Genomic DNA, 17909 nt, shown 5'->3' on the forward strand with positions numbered 1-17909 from the left:
GGATGTATGATGAAATTACTGTATGTAGTCCTGTTTTGCATAGAGTGCAGGAAGTGTTAAGAACGACTCATAACATTATCATAATTATCAGCCCTGTCTTGATAGAGGCCTCCTCCAAACTCCATGACCTAGCTGCACACATCCTTGTTGATCTTACGTGTCTTAGCATCATCTACCAACCTTCCATTAAATAGCAGCATGGGTCTTTTCTTATTTCATCGGATCCATCATAGAATTTTCGTATGCTATAACGTTCAAGCAGTAACATGCCAGGTCCAGCCACATTCCATTTTAGTTGCAGTCATAATTAGGTTTCCCATTCCAGTTTGTCCCCTGACGCATTTGTTTGTTTTACGGTTTGCCTAGTAATTTCCGCCATGTATCGTTCCGTTACTCGGAGATCAATTTTATTTTTAAAAGTTTTTCGGATTGAAAACGCATGTCTCGTTGCCGTAAATTAAAACCGGAAATGTACGCCGGTTGTAAACTTTCCCTTTCAGACAAATCTGAAGACTAGTTTTAAAAACTGCTTAATTTATTCGTTTTGAGTCTGTTGTATTTCTCTTGCTCTCCATCCAATTGTCTTAAACGCCGCTAAACGCTAAACATACCAACTAGTTTATGAATATTTGCTATTAATTTGCACTATTTTCTTTCTGTTGAGTTTATTTTATTTTATTTTGAGACCTACTTTCGAAATTGCTCGAGTAAGTTTTTCCATTTGTTATTGAAGTTTATCAATTATACCTTTCTTAAAAGCAAATTCGAAAGTTAATATATAAGGGGCAGTGAAACGAAAAAAGACAAATGGGGAGAAGGTAAGTAAATTGTTTACCATTTCAAAACTAAGCACCGTAACTATTAATACATTTATCGCACTTTAAGACAAATACGTGAGGGCCCACATTTTGGCAAGTTTATTTCGACTACGCGGGAGAAGTTTCATTAGAAAGTCGTTACACATCCTCTAACAGTCCTGATTTCTCTCCATGCGATTTCCATATTTTTGGAGCCCTCTTTACTTGGGACGAAGAGGTAAAAAGATGGTTTCATAGGCAACCGCAGACATTTTGCCACGAAGGTATTGACCGTCTTGTTCGCAGTGGGATAAATATATTAACAGTTATTGCAATTAACGATTACTTTTGAAATGATAAACAGTTTACTTACTTTTTTTCAATTTGTCTTGTTTCCATTTTATCTGTCGCCGAAGGAGAACAGTGTCACTTCTAAAGGCGAATGAGCTCCATCAGTTTCTTGCATTGTTTGAATTGGTATTTGTTTGCTGTCGTTCTCGGATCCCCTCCGAATCTCCAATGATAAAATCTTACACTGAAAATGTAAGATGTTCAAATCCTCATTCTGACTTTCTGATAGAGTTTCCTCTGCTATCCTCCCTTCCCTTCACCAAAACGTTCGAGTGTACTTTTTTTGCTGTAGTGATCAAAATTGCTCGTTATTGTTTCAGCACAGGCTAATCATCTGTTGATAAGCGCTGGGTGCGGTAAGCATTTCTGATTTCTGCCAATAAGAGCACTTTATGACATCTGCTCACCTTTTAAATAGAATAGTTTCGAAGGATAACGAAAGACAGTGATTTGATCAGATACGGATCCGTAACAATTAGTTATAACTTCCTGTCACGCCTACATTTAACGTGCCAAAGATGCCTACGATTTTAATAATAATAACAATAGAAAATATAAACTGTTTTAATATCATCCCAGTGATAATTAGTTTGCATCAGCGTTTAATAAACCGCCTTAGCATAACTACCAAGATATAAGGCTTTTGAAAAGCATTCGGACGAAACTTCGAGTAGAAGATGTTTGGTGCAATTCATTTAAGATCTAAAGGGTGTTTCATAATTCAGGTTGTATACATATAAAGGTTGTAGAGGGGTAGATCAAGTTTTACATAGTAACCAATGTCCGGAAACGTCATTCAACGCCGGCCGTGGTGGCCAAGCGGTTAAAAGGCGCTACAGTCTGGAACCGCGCGACCACTACGGTCGCAGGTTCGAATCCTGCCTCGGGCATGGATGTGTGTGATGTCCTTAGGTTAGTTAGGTTTAATTAGTTCTAAGTTCTAGGCGACTGATGACCTTAGAAGTTAAGTCGCATAGTGCTCAGAGCCATTTGAACCATTTCGTCATTCAACGACACTGCAGAGCGCCAAAATTATAGGCGCCGACTCCTGTAAATGTATGTATATATAGGGTGATTCCGTGATGATGTTACAAACTTTCTAGGGGGATGAAGAAGGAAAAATGTATCAACTTGAGGTAAGGATCATTGTACTGGAAGGGGAGGAGTCGAAAGTCATAGGCGAAAATCGTTCTGATACATCTGACATTCGAATATATGTACTAGTCCTGTTGTTGCTAAGACTGTAGAGTAAACAACTTTCAAAAGTGGTAGTATGGACTAAAAAAGGAAAATATGTCCAGTAAACATGGGCTCTAAAATACATACATGAGGAACTATGAGCACTTATTCATCTTCGCTACTGTGAAACAAGGTGTGCGTTGTAGTTCCCATGTTTACTAGACCTTTTTTTCTTGTTTTGTTCCATACTACCACCTCTGAAAGTTGCCTACCCTGCAGTGTTAGTAGCAACAGTACCAGTACATGTAATCCATTGTCAAATATCTCAGAACGGTTTTCGTTTATAACATTCGAATCGTTCCTTTTTCCGTTACAGGGGACCTTACTTCAAATTGGTACAATTATCCTCTTCCATCATCCTAGAAAGTTTGTAACATCATCATGGAATAAACCTGTATATACATAAATTTACAGGCGCCGGCGTCTATAACTTTGATTTTCTGTAGCGCCATTGGATGATGTTTCCGGACGTGGGGTTGATGTATTAAGTCCTCTCTACAACCTCTAGAAGTGTGTAAACTGAATTGTGAAACACCTTGTACAACAGCAACAAATTCTAACAACTCTGACAAAGGCAAAGTTCAAACAATATCAAATGGTAGTGGTCACCAAATCAGTGTTTGACTTAGCATACTGACTGTGAACGTAGGTCTGCAAGGCATGTCTATGCTAACGTATAAATTAGGGGAACGCTGTTTCTTTGTCATTTCCACCTATATTCAGGAAAGCAGTTTTTCGATTAATTTTTTCTGGTGGAGTATCTTTCCTTTTATGTCTTATTCAGCTATCTATGGACTGCCGTTTCTGCCTGTGCACTCACGAACTTTGCTGGATTTGTTGTTGATTGGAGGTAGATTCAACCCGAGAATTGACGCCTTTTCTTGGCCGGAATGTTCTCTGCAACCGACCAGACCACAGTTCCAGCCACCTTGGCTGGCCCTCTTGTAAGGAACTGAATAGCATCATGTGTTACGCATAACTTGCATTTCCTAGAATGCCGTATCATTTCCGAGACAAATGGTTCTAATGGCTGTGAGCACTATGCGACTTAACTTCTGAGGTCATCAGTCGCCTAGAACTTAGAACTAATTAAACCTAACTAACCTAAGGACATCACACACATCCATGCCCGAGGCAGGATTCGAACCTGCGACCGTAGCGGTCGCCCGGCTCTAGACTATAGCGCCTATAAACGCACGGCCACTCGGGCCGGCTTCCGAGACAGTTTTCATGCCACTTAGTTTTCCGAAAGTTAGCTGACAAATTTGGAAATTTATATGTGTAACAATTGAAACGCTTCTACTTAAATTAGTTTGGCGGCCGTGATCTCCATGACAAAAACCCCTGCACCTAACTGGATCCGCGCTTGAAAATAACGACCACATATTTCACAAACTTAGGTTTTTCTCATTTTAATGGTAAACTGCAGTGAGGTATTTATCAGCAAGCGCTGAAACAAAGTAACATCTCCTCGTACAGAGAATAACTTAAAGGAAGGAGATCTGGTTACCTATTGCTGACACCCTCCAGTCTCTGCCTGAAACCATGCTGATACCTGAGTGCTATCGCTATATACGACAATTCTTGGCATTCGCCCCTAGGCAAACTGATTACAGAATTTGTGTGCCCAACTACACGACCGAAGATGAGGTCGAAAAAGACGAATGATACGGTGTTGTGCGTGTAAGCGACACCTGTGCAAACTTTAATCTGCCTGATGCCGTTGTCCTGCCTCCGTCGGCGAGCTGTGCCAGCATGAAACCACTGCTGAGCTTGGACGTTCACTGCACCGCATAAAACGATCAAACTGTCGCTTTCAGGTTGCGAACAACAGCTCACCGTAGGAATATCAAACTGGACTAAGATTTCCATCGATTCGTTCTTGCAATTTTCGATAATTATTAGCTTCGAGATGACGCTGCCAGTGGGCTGATAAGCAGAGGTTTCATCAGTATAACAAGTTTTATGCTCAGAAAAAACTGAAGACGTTGGACATGTTGCTAGAAATGTTACCCATTCTGTTTAACTGATCTTGCGGCTCTGACAGAATTACAATGTCATCAACAAACCTCAAAGTTTTAATTTCTTCCTCTACAGCTTTAATTCCCTTTCCAATTTTATCCTCGGTTTCCATTACTGCTTCTTATTGGTACAGGTTGAGTTACATCGGGATAATCTATAGATCTGTCTCATTCTGTTCTAAATTATTGCCTTCCTTTAACGCCCTTCGACCCTTATAACTGCAATCTAGTTTCTGTACACATCGTAAAGAACATTTCTCGTCTTCTATTGTATCCGCGAAAACTTCCGCATTTGAAAGGGTATATCCCAGTGAACACTGTTGGAAGCTTTTGCTAAATCCTCAAGTACTATAACTTTGGGTTTTCTGACCTTCAGTCGGGCTGCTAACGTAAGTCTTTGAGCCAGTATTGATTTGCGTGTTCCTAAAGTTCTCCCGAACCCAAACTGATCTCCTGCAAATTCGGCTTCCATCAGTCTGCAGCTCGTGGTCTTATGGTTAGTGTTGCTGGCTCTCGATTACTGGGTTCCGGGTTCGATTCCAGGCTGTGTTTGCCGGCCGTTATGGCCGAGCGGTTCTAGGCGCTTCAGTCTGGAACCGGGCCACCGGGCGGTCGCAGGTTCGAATCCTGCCTCGGGCATGGATGTGTGTGATGTCCTTAGCTTAGTTAGGTTTAAGTAGTTCTAAGTTCTAGGGGACTGATGACCACCGATGTTAAGTCCCATAGTGCTCAGAGCCATTTGAACCATTTTGAACCAGGCTGTGTTTAGGAATTTTCTTCGCTGGGGACTGAGTCTGTGTGTTTTCTTCATTATCATTTCATCATCATCGATGCGAAAGTGACTGAAGTGGCGTAAAATAAAAAGACTTACACCAGGCAGTCTAACATCCCAGATGAGACTCCCAGCCACTAATGCTATAGGCACATTTCAGTAGCACCGTTCTTCTGTAGACAATTCGTGTCATTTTTTAGCAACTATGAGGACTTACTAAAATTTCAGTTCGATAATATTTGTATCCGGTTGGTCTGCAGCTTGCATGAGGTCGAAGAACGACGTATTTTATTTTAAGTACAAGTTTTTTTGCAGCCAAAAAAGAGGTGAAAAATAATGTTACAATAAATAACCTGATCATATCATAACAAAAAGATAACCGACCTTTACGCTCCAAGATGCCATATGGACCACGTCATATCAACTAAGTCTTTAGCGTATAGTGCCGTATGCAGCCATAGACTAACATAGACGTAAGGAACAGTATTATATCTATTATACCATCTTCACAGGTACACCTCATAACTACAAAATGTCGAAAAGAGCTCGCCGTGTAACTTGTATCACTACGAGTAGATAAATAAATAGTACAGCAAAAAACTTGTACTTAAAATATGTCGTTCTTCGGTAATAATCACACCTGTCAACACCTGCTCCTTTAGTATTGGGATTATTACATTCTTCTTCGAAGTATGACTATATTTCGCCTGGGAGAACCGGAGCATACCATTCATTTTAAAGGTTTTCTATGGTTTCGCCAGATAGTGTAAGGTGAATGCCAGAACGGTCGCTTTCGAAAGGCTTCAGCATATTTCCTGCCTCATCCTTGTCTGTTCCGAGGTTGTGCTTCGCCTCTAATAACCTCATCGACGACGAAACATCGAACACAAGTATACCTTTTCTACGATGGACGAAGAAAAAGGCCGCGTGGCACATTGACAGATATGTGAGGTCCCGAAGCGCTGGCGCGTGCTATTAGGTACTGAGTGACTGTTCAGATTTACACAAGCAAGAACGGAAATAGAAGAGCGAGACAAACAGGGGCAGGGCAGAGCCGCCCGCCCAGCTTTCTACACACATCAAATTTAATGAGCTTCTCGAACCGCGGCGCAGCGTTTCCCCCGTAGAGATCCAGTTAGGTAGCGCCGCTGAGGCGTTTTATGTAACGCACACGCCAGATCGCTTTCGTTCGCCGCATTTGGACACCCAGTTGCGGCCACTGGCGTGTGGAAGTCTCGTGGTAGAACTCCTGCTACGCTAATACGATTTTTTTCAGTTGGTACGTACTTACATGGCATGGGCTTAATGCAGTCCTCGTCTTGCGTACTCGGAGGCCTGACTCAAGACGATTTTAATGGAAATTTTCATGTTTTTCATATGGAATTGCGGCTGACATAAAAATGGCACCGTATCAGGTAATCGACATTCCAGCTCTTCTTTCAACGATGCGTCTTGCTTTCTTTCCAAAATGCGCCTCTCACTGTGCTGTTAAACATTCACTGTCTCTAAAGTTGCCAATAATATTTTTTACGTGTTTCAGCCTTTACCTCATTATCGAGAAAGACGACGAAATGATTAAGGCACTCGGCTAACATTCAGCAGCAGCGAGGTTCAAAGCTAGGTCCTGGTATGCAGACTCAGGTTATTCGTGGTTCCCTTAAATCGAGTAGGATTAACGGATGATTGCTTTCAAAAAGAGGTGGCCGATTCTCCTTCCCAACCCAGTCCTATGACCCCGCTGCCGACGGGGTCTTAAACTCGAGTTCTTCTTTCTTTTTCTTTCCTACTGCCGTTTCGACTATTAATCATTTATCTTCCCTGTTCCGACAACTTGTGAGCCAGAACTTACTTCAGGATGTGTTAGTTCAGCAACAAATATGCGAATCTCTGACACCAGTAGCGCTTCCATTTGCTGAAACAGCAACTGTGGTGGCCGAGTGGTTCTAGGCGCTACAGTCTGGAATCGCGCGATCGCTACGGTCGCAGGTTCGAATCCTGCCTCGGGCATGGATGTGTGTGATGTCCTTAGGTTAGTTAGGTTTAAGTAGTTCTAAGTTCTAGGGGACTGATGACCTCAGAAGTTAAGTCCCATAGTGCTCAGTGCCATTTGAACCATTTGCTGAAACAAACATTATCAATGTAATACTGGTCGCAGGAATAAGGCTGGCAGCTGCACACTGAGGACATTTTTCTTCAAATTATAAAATTTTACTACTCCATTCAGAGTCTATTATATAATGGTTCGGTCAGCATTTTATTTCATCATATCTAACACCAGTGATAATCGTTTCATCATCAAGGCGTCTTCCCACCCAAAAGAAAAGGAGCAACTCTTAACCTCTAGCCAGTCCTAATTAGTCGATCGTACGCCAACTAGGGGCAATTAATCGACAGAATATCCTCTGGCAGCTTCATCTGCAGCATCATATAATATGAGGAACCTGCCGCTTAGCCTTTATGTGACCCTTGCACTCTTTTACCTTTCTCTTACGAAATCGAAATGAGCGTGTAGCTAGCTCCATGTGAATATAAATATAAATGATACATCTAAAACATTAGGTAGAGATTGCGCTAAAACTACGAATGTTCGTGAACTCAGTGAGACGCTATATATTTGCATCTAATTTGTGGCTCAGAGGAAATCACTTCTCGAGTTCCTGGGTCTGTAGGCAATTTTCACACCGTTGACCACAATGAACTGCTAAATAGGTTAAAACATTGTGGAATTAAAGGTAAGGCAATCAATTGGTTTCCGTCTGATCTGAGCAGTTGGAAGCGGTCCACACTTATTTTCATATATATGCTTAAGTATTATTGGTACAGATACTGGCCAGGAAATCGTGTTATGGAGGGAAGCAACACTTCATTCACAGCTAACTGAGTGACCCTTGCAACAAAAGAGAGTGCGTCCAGTTTATTACACAAGATGTTATTCACACTGATATTTAGCTTTCTTAAAATGGCGGCACCATTAGTGAAGCACAAGACATAAAACTTCTGGGATTGCGGATAGGCAGAAGTCGTCGTGGACAGTACCTATTCACTTCATCCAACAGAAGCTGAATGCAGCAACATTTGCGATTACAATATTGCGCACAGCCAGTTCCGGTGATGCTTAGCATGCTTTCATTCCTTGAAGTTATGTGGGAAAATATTTTTGGGATACTCAGCACATGCAGAAAGAACAATTTTTTTCCCGACGAATACCTACTCTACAAAGGCTACCTCCCATTGTATTACATGTTAGAGCTTCTTCCCATTCCATTCTCGTATAGAGCGCTGGAGGCATGAATGCTTGAATGCCTGTGTGCATGCTGTAATTAGTGTAATCTCGTCTTCGGCATTCAAACGGGAGCGATATGCACGGGGCTGTAGTGTATTTCTAGTTTCCTCACGTAATATTATTGCTTGAAACATTCTTAGGTTTTCGAGGGATAGTTGAGGTATATCTTCAAACATTTGCCAGTTCAAGTTTCTTAATGTATCCGCGACGCTCTCCCGTGGGTCAAACAAATCTGTGACCGTTCTTGCTGTCCTTATATGTATAGGTACAATTTCGCTTACTAATCCTACTGGGTGTTGCTGACACACACTTAAACAATATTCCATCTGTTTTGTAAGCAGTCTCCTCTGTAGAATGATGACATTTTTCCGATATTCTGCCAATGAACCAATGTATGCCACCCGTTTTACCTAAGTTCTAAGTTCTAGGCGACTGATGACCTCAGAAGTTAAGTCGCATAGTGCTCAGAGGCATTTTTCCACACCAGTGCGTATCACAGATTACGTGAATAACATGTCATTGTCATTTCAAACTACGAAGTTTACTGACTCTTATTCTATCTCATATCGTGAATTACTGTGAGAATAGTCATAGCAAACTACCACAGAATGGATGTGTGCCTATATGTACATTATAACAGAAAATCCGACGTCCGCCAGCTAGTAGTCACTACTGCTACACCGTGGCGAACTGCCTACAGCACGAGGCAATACTAAATATGTAGAAAAATTATCAACAGCTCCAGATTAACAACACGTTAACAAAATTCTATGACTGACACGATGGAGAGAAACAAGGCCCAGTGACTATCTCAGAGTATTTGCTGAAAGGACGCCAGTTGTAAGGCAGAAGGAATATGTAGTCCTTAACCACCTGGCTTTGAGCACACTATCTTTCTTTTTTCGAGGAAAGGGAATAAACTGGTAGAAAGTATCACAACTGACGCGAACGGAATCGTGATAATGTTTATCAAATTCTGCCATTACTAAAGTAGTTAGTATTGTTAGCAAATCGACCACGAAAGCTTTTAGCAGCTGTAAGGAGCTTCAGAAAGCCTCGGAATTCAACGAGGATTATATCTGGTATCATCAGTCTTGTTATAGAATGTTAGTTATGTCCTTATACAACGCAGACAGAGTTGGCCGTATTCTTCCATACGATTTTAGTCTGGTCCGTTATTCTCACGATAGATAAAGCTCCAGAACGAGAAAGTGAGAGAAGACAGAACTCTATGTGGCGATATGAAACTTTTATTTCGATTTCTATCTTCTTCTATGCAGAAAAAGCTGTGAGATATACCACATTAATGACAGCTCCTGCTGCCTTACAGATGGCAGCGACGTCATTCGTTTCTTACTGGATTACCATTATCATATCGTTGAAGGATTTACTCAGGGATTTCGGCTAAAGGCCTTAAATTCAACTAAATGCTTAGGAATTACAATTACGAACAACTTAAATTGCAAAGAACACATAGAAAATGTTGTGGGGAAGGCAAACCAAAGACTGCGTTTTATTGGTAGAAAACAAAGCAGGCGCAAGAGACTGCTTACACTAAGCTTGTCCGTCCTCTTTTGTAGTGCTGTGCGGTGTGGGATGCTCGCCAGATAGGCTTAACGGAGTACATCAAGGAGGGCAGCGCGTTTTGTATCATGGAGAAATAGGGGAGAGAGTTTCACGGACATGCTACAGGATTTGGGATGGGAATCATTAAAACAAATGCGTTATTTGTTACGGCGGGATTTTCTTACGAAATTTCAATCGTCAGCTTTCTCCTCCGAATGCGAAAATACTTTGTCGACGCCGACTTACATAGGGAGAAACTATTATCATAATAAAATATGGGAAATCAGAACTCACACGGGAAGATATAGGTGTTTTTTTTTTTGTGCGCTGTTCGAAGGTGGAATAACACAGAATTAGTGTGAAGGTGGTTCGATGAACCCTCTGCCAGGCACTTAATAGTGATTTGCAGAGTAGCCATGTAGACGTAGATGTAGATGTAATGTATAGATGTTGATGGTCACAGAGATAGATGTGGAACGTGAAGTCAGTTCTCAGTTCTCTGCTAGTGACACAATGTTACAGAATACACATAACTAGGCATAACAATATAATACGTGGTTACAAAAAGCCAGACTGAAAGTAACATTGAAATGAAGTAATTATTGTATTAAGAAAATATTATTGAAAAACTTTATTTTATTGTAAGTCGTTAACAATGAGTGACGGAAGAGGAAGGTGTCTGCAATGGTCTAAGAGTAGTAGTAACCATTACCAGAATTCATCTAGAATTATTTCGGAAAACCTTCGAAAACTCAAGAAGGGGATCAGGCAAACAATCCTTGTATCTTCTTTGTAGAACAACTCTCATTCTTCCCAGCGTATTTTAGTTACTCAGAACTCTAATAACTCAATGAGACTGTTGTGGACTGACAAGACAGCCAGTCCACAGTGACGGGTAACCGAAAGGCACGCGTTTACACACGCCGGCTGGCGTTAGGTCTGAAACAGGACACGTAATGAATGCTATAAAGAAAAGTACGTAGCTGCTGGAATACTTAACTTTAATCCATCATTTGTATACAGCATTCTTGATTATACAAGTGAGACTCTCTCTAGAAATGGTTAATGGCGCCTTGCTAGGTCGTAGCCATGGACTTAGCTGAAGGCTATTCTAACTATCTCTCGGCAAATGAGAGAAAGGCTTCGTCAGTGTAGTCGCTAGCAAAGTCGTCGTACAACTGGGGCGAGTGCTAGTACGTCTCTCTAGACCTGCCGTGTGGTGGCGCTCGGTCTGCGATCACTGACAGTGGCGACACGCGGGTCCGACATGTACTAATGGACCGCGGCCGATTTAAAGCTACCACCTAGCAAGTGTGGTGTCTGGCGGTGACACCAACGAGACCATTATGTAACATTTAGAGATTTGTGTCACGTTAGCACAACTGAGTGAACCTAAAGTGTTCCTACAGCAAACATACGGGATACCTCAAGAGGAAAGCCCTCTGCTTGGAACAAGAAATCGGAACCTGTATCTTGCAGCATAGAGGTCATCTCTCTATCTTGTGCTCATTGAAAGGATGCGACTGTTCGTTTTGAACAATGTTGTGCTGTCAACAATAAATCTCACTCGCGACTACTCTGGTGCCCAAAATTAAAGCAGCAAACCGCTGTTTCTCTGTGTTGTGTCTAACTCACGATATAATCAAACAGACTGTCAACCAGATATCCGTACGATCGTATTTTGCATGGAAGATGGCATTCCGGTCAACGGAAAACCATGCCAACGAAGACGTCAGGACACCTATGAACCGAGGTAGTGTTCCGGGTAGTCCCACGCCCACAGTCTCTGTGTACAGTCACAGACGATGCAGTATGGCACAGAGAAGATGCCTACCAGACTCTCTGCGGTGGAAGGCCATAGAAAGAAAGGTAGTAGGACAGTCACAAACTGATGTGGCCCGATTGCTTAATGTGAATCGTTCTGTTGTTTCTCGAATGCAGCGACAATTTATAAAGACCGAATCTGTAACCCGAAGACCAGGGCAGGGGCGACCACGTTTGACTTCAGAAGAGAGGACCGTTATTTGGCGGTAGGGATGTGACAGTACCGCCTTAGTACTCCACGGCAATTGACATGTGAACTCGCAGCGTCCACTGTACAAGTTGTACCGAGGTAAGCGGTGTTCAGAAGGCTTCATCAAAGTGGCCTTTACTGTCAGAGACGTGCTGTTTGTCTGTCTCTGATGCGTCTTCACAGAAGGGACAATGTTGTTTTCACAGATGATCCCCGATTTAGTTTGCAGAGTGATGCGCAATGGATTCGTATCTGGAGGGAACGTGGACCAACATCGAGGAGGATCCCTGATGGTGTAGGCAGGGATTGTGTTTACCACTCGAACCCCCACTTCATGAAACTGTATGGGTGAATAAGCAAGGTTTAACTGCTGTCAGATATCGTGAAGAGATCTTGGGACCTCATTTGCGGCTGTTGCGAGGTACTGTGAGGACAGGCTTCGTATTGATGAACGATAATGCTCGACCTCAAAGAGCACGGGTGGTTGATGCTTTCTTCGAAACGGAAGACATTGCACGGATGGCGTGGCTTGCTCGCTCTCCCGATTTAAATCCCATAGAGCATGTCTGGGATGCACTAGAGAGACGGGTTGTATCACATCAGCATCCACCAACCACTCTCCAAGACCGCGAGCAACTCTGTAGGAAGAATGGGCGTTCGAAAATGGTTCAAATGGCTCTGAGCACTATGGGACTGAACGGCTGAGGTCATCAGTTCCCTAGAACTTAGAACTACTTGAACCTAACTAACCTAAGGACATCACACACATCCATGTCCGAGGCAGGATTCGAACCTGCGACCGTAGCGGTCACTCGGTTCCAGACTGAAGCGCCTAGAACCGCTCGGCCACTTCGGCCGGCAAGAATGGGAGTTATTACCTCAATATGACACTGATGACATCATTCACAGCATTCCCCGTCGTTGTCGAACCTGTATTGTTGCCAGAGGTGGTCACTCCCCATACTGAGCACATTAACCAGTTGTATGTGTAAATTCGTTAAGTTTAAAAAAAAAAAAACAAAGAACTTTTTTTCTACCGTTATGCATGTTGCAGTTGTTTACGTACTGAATTCTTGACACTGCTTCTACTTTACTATTACCTGTTTGTACTGTTTTGTGGCAAAATAAAAGCAACCTTGCAAAATTTCCGTCTGTTGCTTTAATTTTGGGCACCAGTGTACATGCATGCATGTAGATGCAGAACATCCATCTGGTGGAAGTGATTTGTGGGAACCTAACATTGCCTTCCTTGAGAGGTAAAAAGGCAGAGTAATTCCGAAGATATTAATTTCTGTCATTTAGATCTGACTATAAGGAGAAGGGAAGGAATATTAAGGTTTAACATACTGTCGAGACGAATCTATAGATATGGAGAACGAGCTCGAATTGGGGAATGGATTCCGCCATGCCCTTTCGTAGGTAGCATCCCAACATTCGCCTTTCATGATTTCGGGGGATCACGGAAGGCCTTAATCTGGATGGCCGGACGGGGATTTGAACCACTATCCTCCCGAGCACGAGTCCAGATCCTTACCACTGCACCATCTCACTCGGTATGAGGAGAAGCAAAAGAGTCGACTCGTCTGGCAGTTAATAGAGATGATGCACAGTGATTCTCTTGATCGACTGTTTTGTTAATCCATTTTTTATCGGAATTCATTTTTTCACCGATTACAAACGTATGATTTAGAACGAAAATTTTATTACTCGTGTTCGCAAATAGCACATGTAGATTAGTTTATCGGGACAGTCTCAGCAATTTTAGGGAAATGTCACCTGGTCGGCGCGCGTTACAGTGTGCTGGAAATGGTTCACTCTGAACGATTATCAGGAACGCAAACTGTTCGACTAAACGCTGATCAGACCTTCTGAGGCTGTTGCCTTCGAGTCCCGCAGGACAGAAATGTTTCAGCTACCCACTGGAGAATCATACAGCAGTTAATTTCCGAGAGAATAATTGGAAGATTCACGCAGAGCTACAAGTGTCCAAGTGTTGCAGTTCGGAAGAAAGAGTTGTTGCTCGCGGGGGCAGTGGCGGGAACGCCCTGGCCGTCGGCACAACACAAGGCTGGCTGTAGAACCATTTCCAGGAGAAAGGACCCCTGAATTGACCTGCGCCGCTACCTGGCCTGCTGGTTAACCTCGGCGCGGGAGCACGATAATACCGGTAGTCACCTGCGAGTGCTGTGCGGAAGGTCACGGGCTCCTCGCCTCACAGGTGCCACAATATTTCGGTCCACAAAATCCAGTGAAAAATGCTAATGGTGGCCGAAGCGCTGAAACCGAAAGCGTGTCAATTGTCATCAGTTGCGTTTACCACACTGTCGTTCGATGTTCTGTTGCTAAGAAGCTCAGAAAAACCAGAACTGCTAGTAAACGTGTTCAGATAACTGCCAAAATCACTTATCTCCCCTTATCCAGACGTGCTTGTGAGCGGAGGAAGCAATATGGTGTAGCGGTTACATGCGCTGCTTGCGTTCCACAGACTCCAACTCCGACTGGCGTGGTATGTGCGTTTCGTATTCAATAAATTTCTTTGACAGCTCTCAAAAGGAACACAGAAGAAATTTGTGAACAAAAGTCGCGGCTGCCTGACTGGCCGGATATTTCTGAGGATATCATTCTGTTGCTTTCTTATTCGTACAGTATCAGGCATCTTACAATTTTAATACTAACCGTGGCTACTGCTCCGACAAGTGTCGTTTATCTTCCTGTTTTTTTTTGCGAAATGGCGTCAGACAGATGGCACAATGGTGGCGACGCTATCACTTCCTCTTCTAAACCCACGTAAGTCCTAGCGGAGCTGTAGCCAATAGGGTGGAGCAGATATCATGACTTTTACTTGTGACCTGAGAAAGAGCCAAATGTCTGCCTACAGTTCTGTTTAACAGGACTTCCAGGAAAAGTGCTCGTATTCGAAGTCTTACGGAAGCTATCATAATTCTTTTAACAAAAAAAATTGTTCAAATGGCACTGAGCACTATGGGACTTAACATCTGAGGTCATCAGTCCCCTAGAACTTAGAACTACTTAAACCTAACTAACCTAAGGACATCACACACATACATGACCGAGGCAGGATTCGAACCTGTGACCGTAGCGGTCGCGCGGTTCCATACTGAAGCGCCTAGAACCGCTCGGCCACACAGGCCGGCAGTTGTTTTAACACAACCAAGGTATGAATAACCGTGTATGAATTAACAGACTGTGACGACGTAATTATATTCGCTTCTTAATGTCTATGTTTTGGGTACAGTTCGCTATTTATAATCACCTAACTCCACCTAGCAACTGTAATGAAGATGAAAGTTATAGACTGGTGACAATGATTCCCTCTGTTGGCAGTATTAGAGGCCACGCACGAAAACATGTGGAAGACACAAGAGGCATGGCATGTGCGTTCAAGCAAGCAAACTGTCGGAATAAACAGGTGAAAAAAGGGTGTTTGCGTGTAATTCTTTACAGTCTCTAAGTCCAAAATCTGAGTTCGTTTTCATAGGCTTATGGAAATATAGTAAACTATTTCGAAAAACTTCTACACAGAAAAGTATTCAAAAAAATTCACGCTTTCTGTGAAAAGTATCGAGGAAAACATTATGGAATACAGCAAGAATGAACAGATACTTCGCTCGATAAGCATTTTATTTTGTTTTTTTGAACATGCCTCAAAATAAGGTACCTATAATTTTATCAGTCCACTAACGATTTGCCTCTGTTGTCATTGTGGTGATGGAATTCTCTTTTCGGGTAGAAAAGAAAATCGTACATGTAGATAAACTCGTAAATTCACAACTAACAGAAACAGCGGCAGTTCCACTTTCTATTCATCATTATTTAAACAAAAGTAATCTCTTACATCAAGAACTTTTCGAAACTCAGAAGAAATATATTCTTATTATTTTTGACGAATTCATTAGTACGTGTACAATGCTGTGGCGGAAACAGAACATTAACACTTTCTTCATGTGTCGTTTGATCCGATGAAAGGCGTTCGGTATCGGTTATGTACCGTCAGAAGTGGTCACAGTGATTCGTCGACAAATTCGTGTGACTGGAATAGACAGCTGTGTGTGTCTCTGCAGACTTAAATGGGATCCTTTCCCAGACGAATGGTAGAGTCAGAGTCTACAAAATGAGATTTTTCCTCCAAATTCACAGACTGAATTGAACATACACTGACATATAATTGCTTAAGTTGTCAGTTCTATATTATCGTACACCCGGATTTTCGGTTTCGTGTTCACGGGGAAAATGAGCGGAAAGAGAATAGACGCCAGAACTAACAAAATAGAATGGTTGTCCCGGCTGTCTCTACACCCACAGAATAATAATCGGCAGTTGTCTGTGAGTCAGAGATTAGAAGCCGAATGTCAGACGGTCCATTAGCATACGTATGTGTGTGGCGCGGGGGGAGGCGCATCGCAGCCCCCACGGCCCACGTGCTGCCGCCCCGCCGCCTACCGCCGGCTTTCCCGCCGAAACACAGGCGAGCACGTGGCACGGCAGGCTTTCACGTACCTGTGGGCAGCGGCCGCTGCGTCCGCGTCGTTACTCGCCATGGCGTGGGGCGTGGGGGCGCAGCTCGTCAGGTGGGGATCGTCCGCCGACAAACGCACATTGACACTCGGGCTACGCACTGTCGCCGCGTGTGTAGCGCGCTCGATATGAATATGCAACTGCGCGCCGCACCCGCAGACGGCCACTTTTAAAGGACGTGCGCCGAGCGGCAGTTGGAGGGGCGCGCCGCCGGCCAATCGCAGCCCGCCTGTGCGGCGCTCGGGCGCGCAATATTTGCTCGAGCCGTCCCTGCCGCACTATCGCCTCCACTATCGGCTCTGTCTTCACTGTGTCACACTGACAGTACGCACCTCAGATGGTAACTAACGCCGCTGAACAAGTTCGTAACCGTCTTAGAGGTGCGAGGAGCACGGTATTGTAAAACGCGCTCACTATTGCACAGTGACGGAATACAGTTTTACGAAAATGGGCAGTGGCAGCAGTAACCTGCTGCGAGATCGGATTACTCTTATATTTTTCGGAGTGCTTACAAATTAGTGGATGATTTCGCTACAGTTTCACGAACACTGAATATAAATACTTGATGGTACCACATGGAAGTCAGAAGTCAGACCTGATACGATACGAGCCCTATGTGTAATACGACTGACGTCCAGGCAGTAGTTCCGTTCCCGCCAAGTCATCTTCAATGACTGCGGTAACGCGCATTCTTAATTTGGAAATGGAGGAATATACCTTCCAATCTTGATGAAACCCTGCGAGAAAACCAGTATCAGTTGCAAAGCGATTTAGAAAAGATTGCTGTATGGTGTGGCAGGTGGCAGTTGACGCTAAATAACGAAAAGTGTGAGGTGATCCACATGAGTTCCAAAAGAAATCCGTTGGAATTCGACTACTCGATAAATAGTACAATTCTCAAGGCTGTCAATTCAACTAAGTACCTGGGTGTTAAAATTACGAACTACTTCAGTTGGAAAGACCACATAAATAATATTGTGGGGAAGGCGAGCCAAAGGTTGCGTTTCATTGGCAGGACACTTAGAAGATGCAACAAGTCCACTAACGAGACAGCTTACACTACACTCGTTCGTCCTCTGTTAGAATATTACTGCGCGGTGTGGGATCCTTACCAGGTGGGATTGACGGAGGACATCGAAAGGGTGCAAAAAAGGGCAGCTCGTTTTGTATTATCACGTAATAGGGGAGAGAGTGTGGCAGATATGATACGCTAGTTGGTATGGAAGTCATTAAAGCAAAGACGTTTTTCGTCGCGGCGAGATCTATTTACGAAATTTCAGTCACCAACTTTCTCTTCCGAATGCGAAAATATTTTGTTGAGCCCAACCTA

At 43.2% G+C, this 17909-nt stretch overlaps 1 protein-coding gene across 20 annotated transcripts in view; it reads right to left on the reverse strand.

Annotated features, from left to right (window-relative positions):
- LOC126185071 (monocarboxylate transporter 12-B-like) overlaps positions 1–16717 on the reverse strand; it is a 1121214-nt gene extending 1104497 nt beyond the window's left edge. For all 20 annotated transcript variants that reach the window (XM_049927846.1, XM_049927839.1, XM_049927853.1 and 17 more), the window contains exon 1: positions 16562–16717. In XM_049927846.1, the coding sequence (XP_049783803.1) occupies positions 16562–16602 (41 nt within the window). In that variant the 5' untranslated portion in view covers positions 16603–16717. The remainder of the gene's footprint in view (positions 1–16561) is intronic.
- Positions 16718–17909: the final 1192 nt, after the last annotated feature.

Source organism: Schistocerca cancellata, chromosome 4, assembly GCF_023864275.1.
Source record: "Schistocerca cancellata isolate TAMUIC-IGC-003103 chromosome 4, iqSchCanc2.1, whole genome shotgun sequence".
NCBI lineage: Eukaryota > Metazoa > Arthropoda > Insecta > Orthoptera > Acrididae > Schistocerca > Schistocerca cancellata.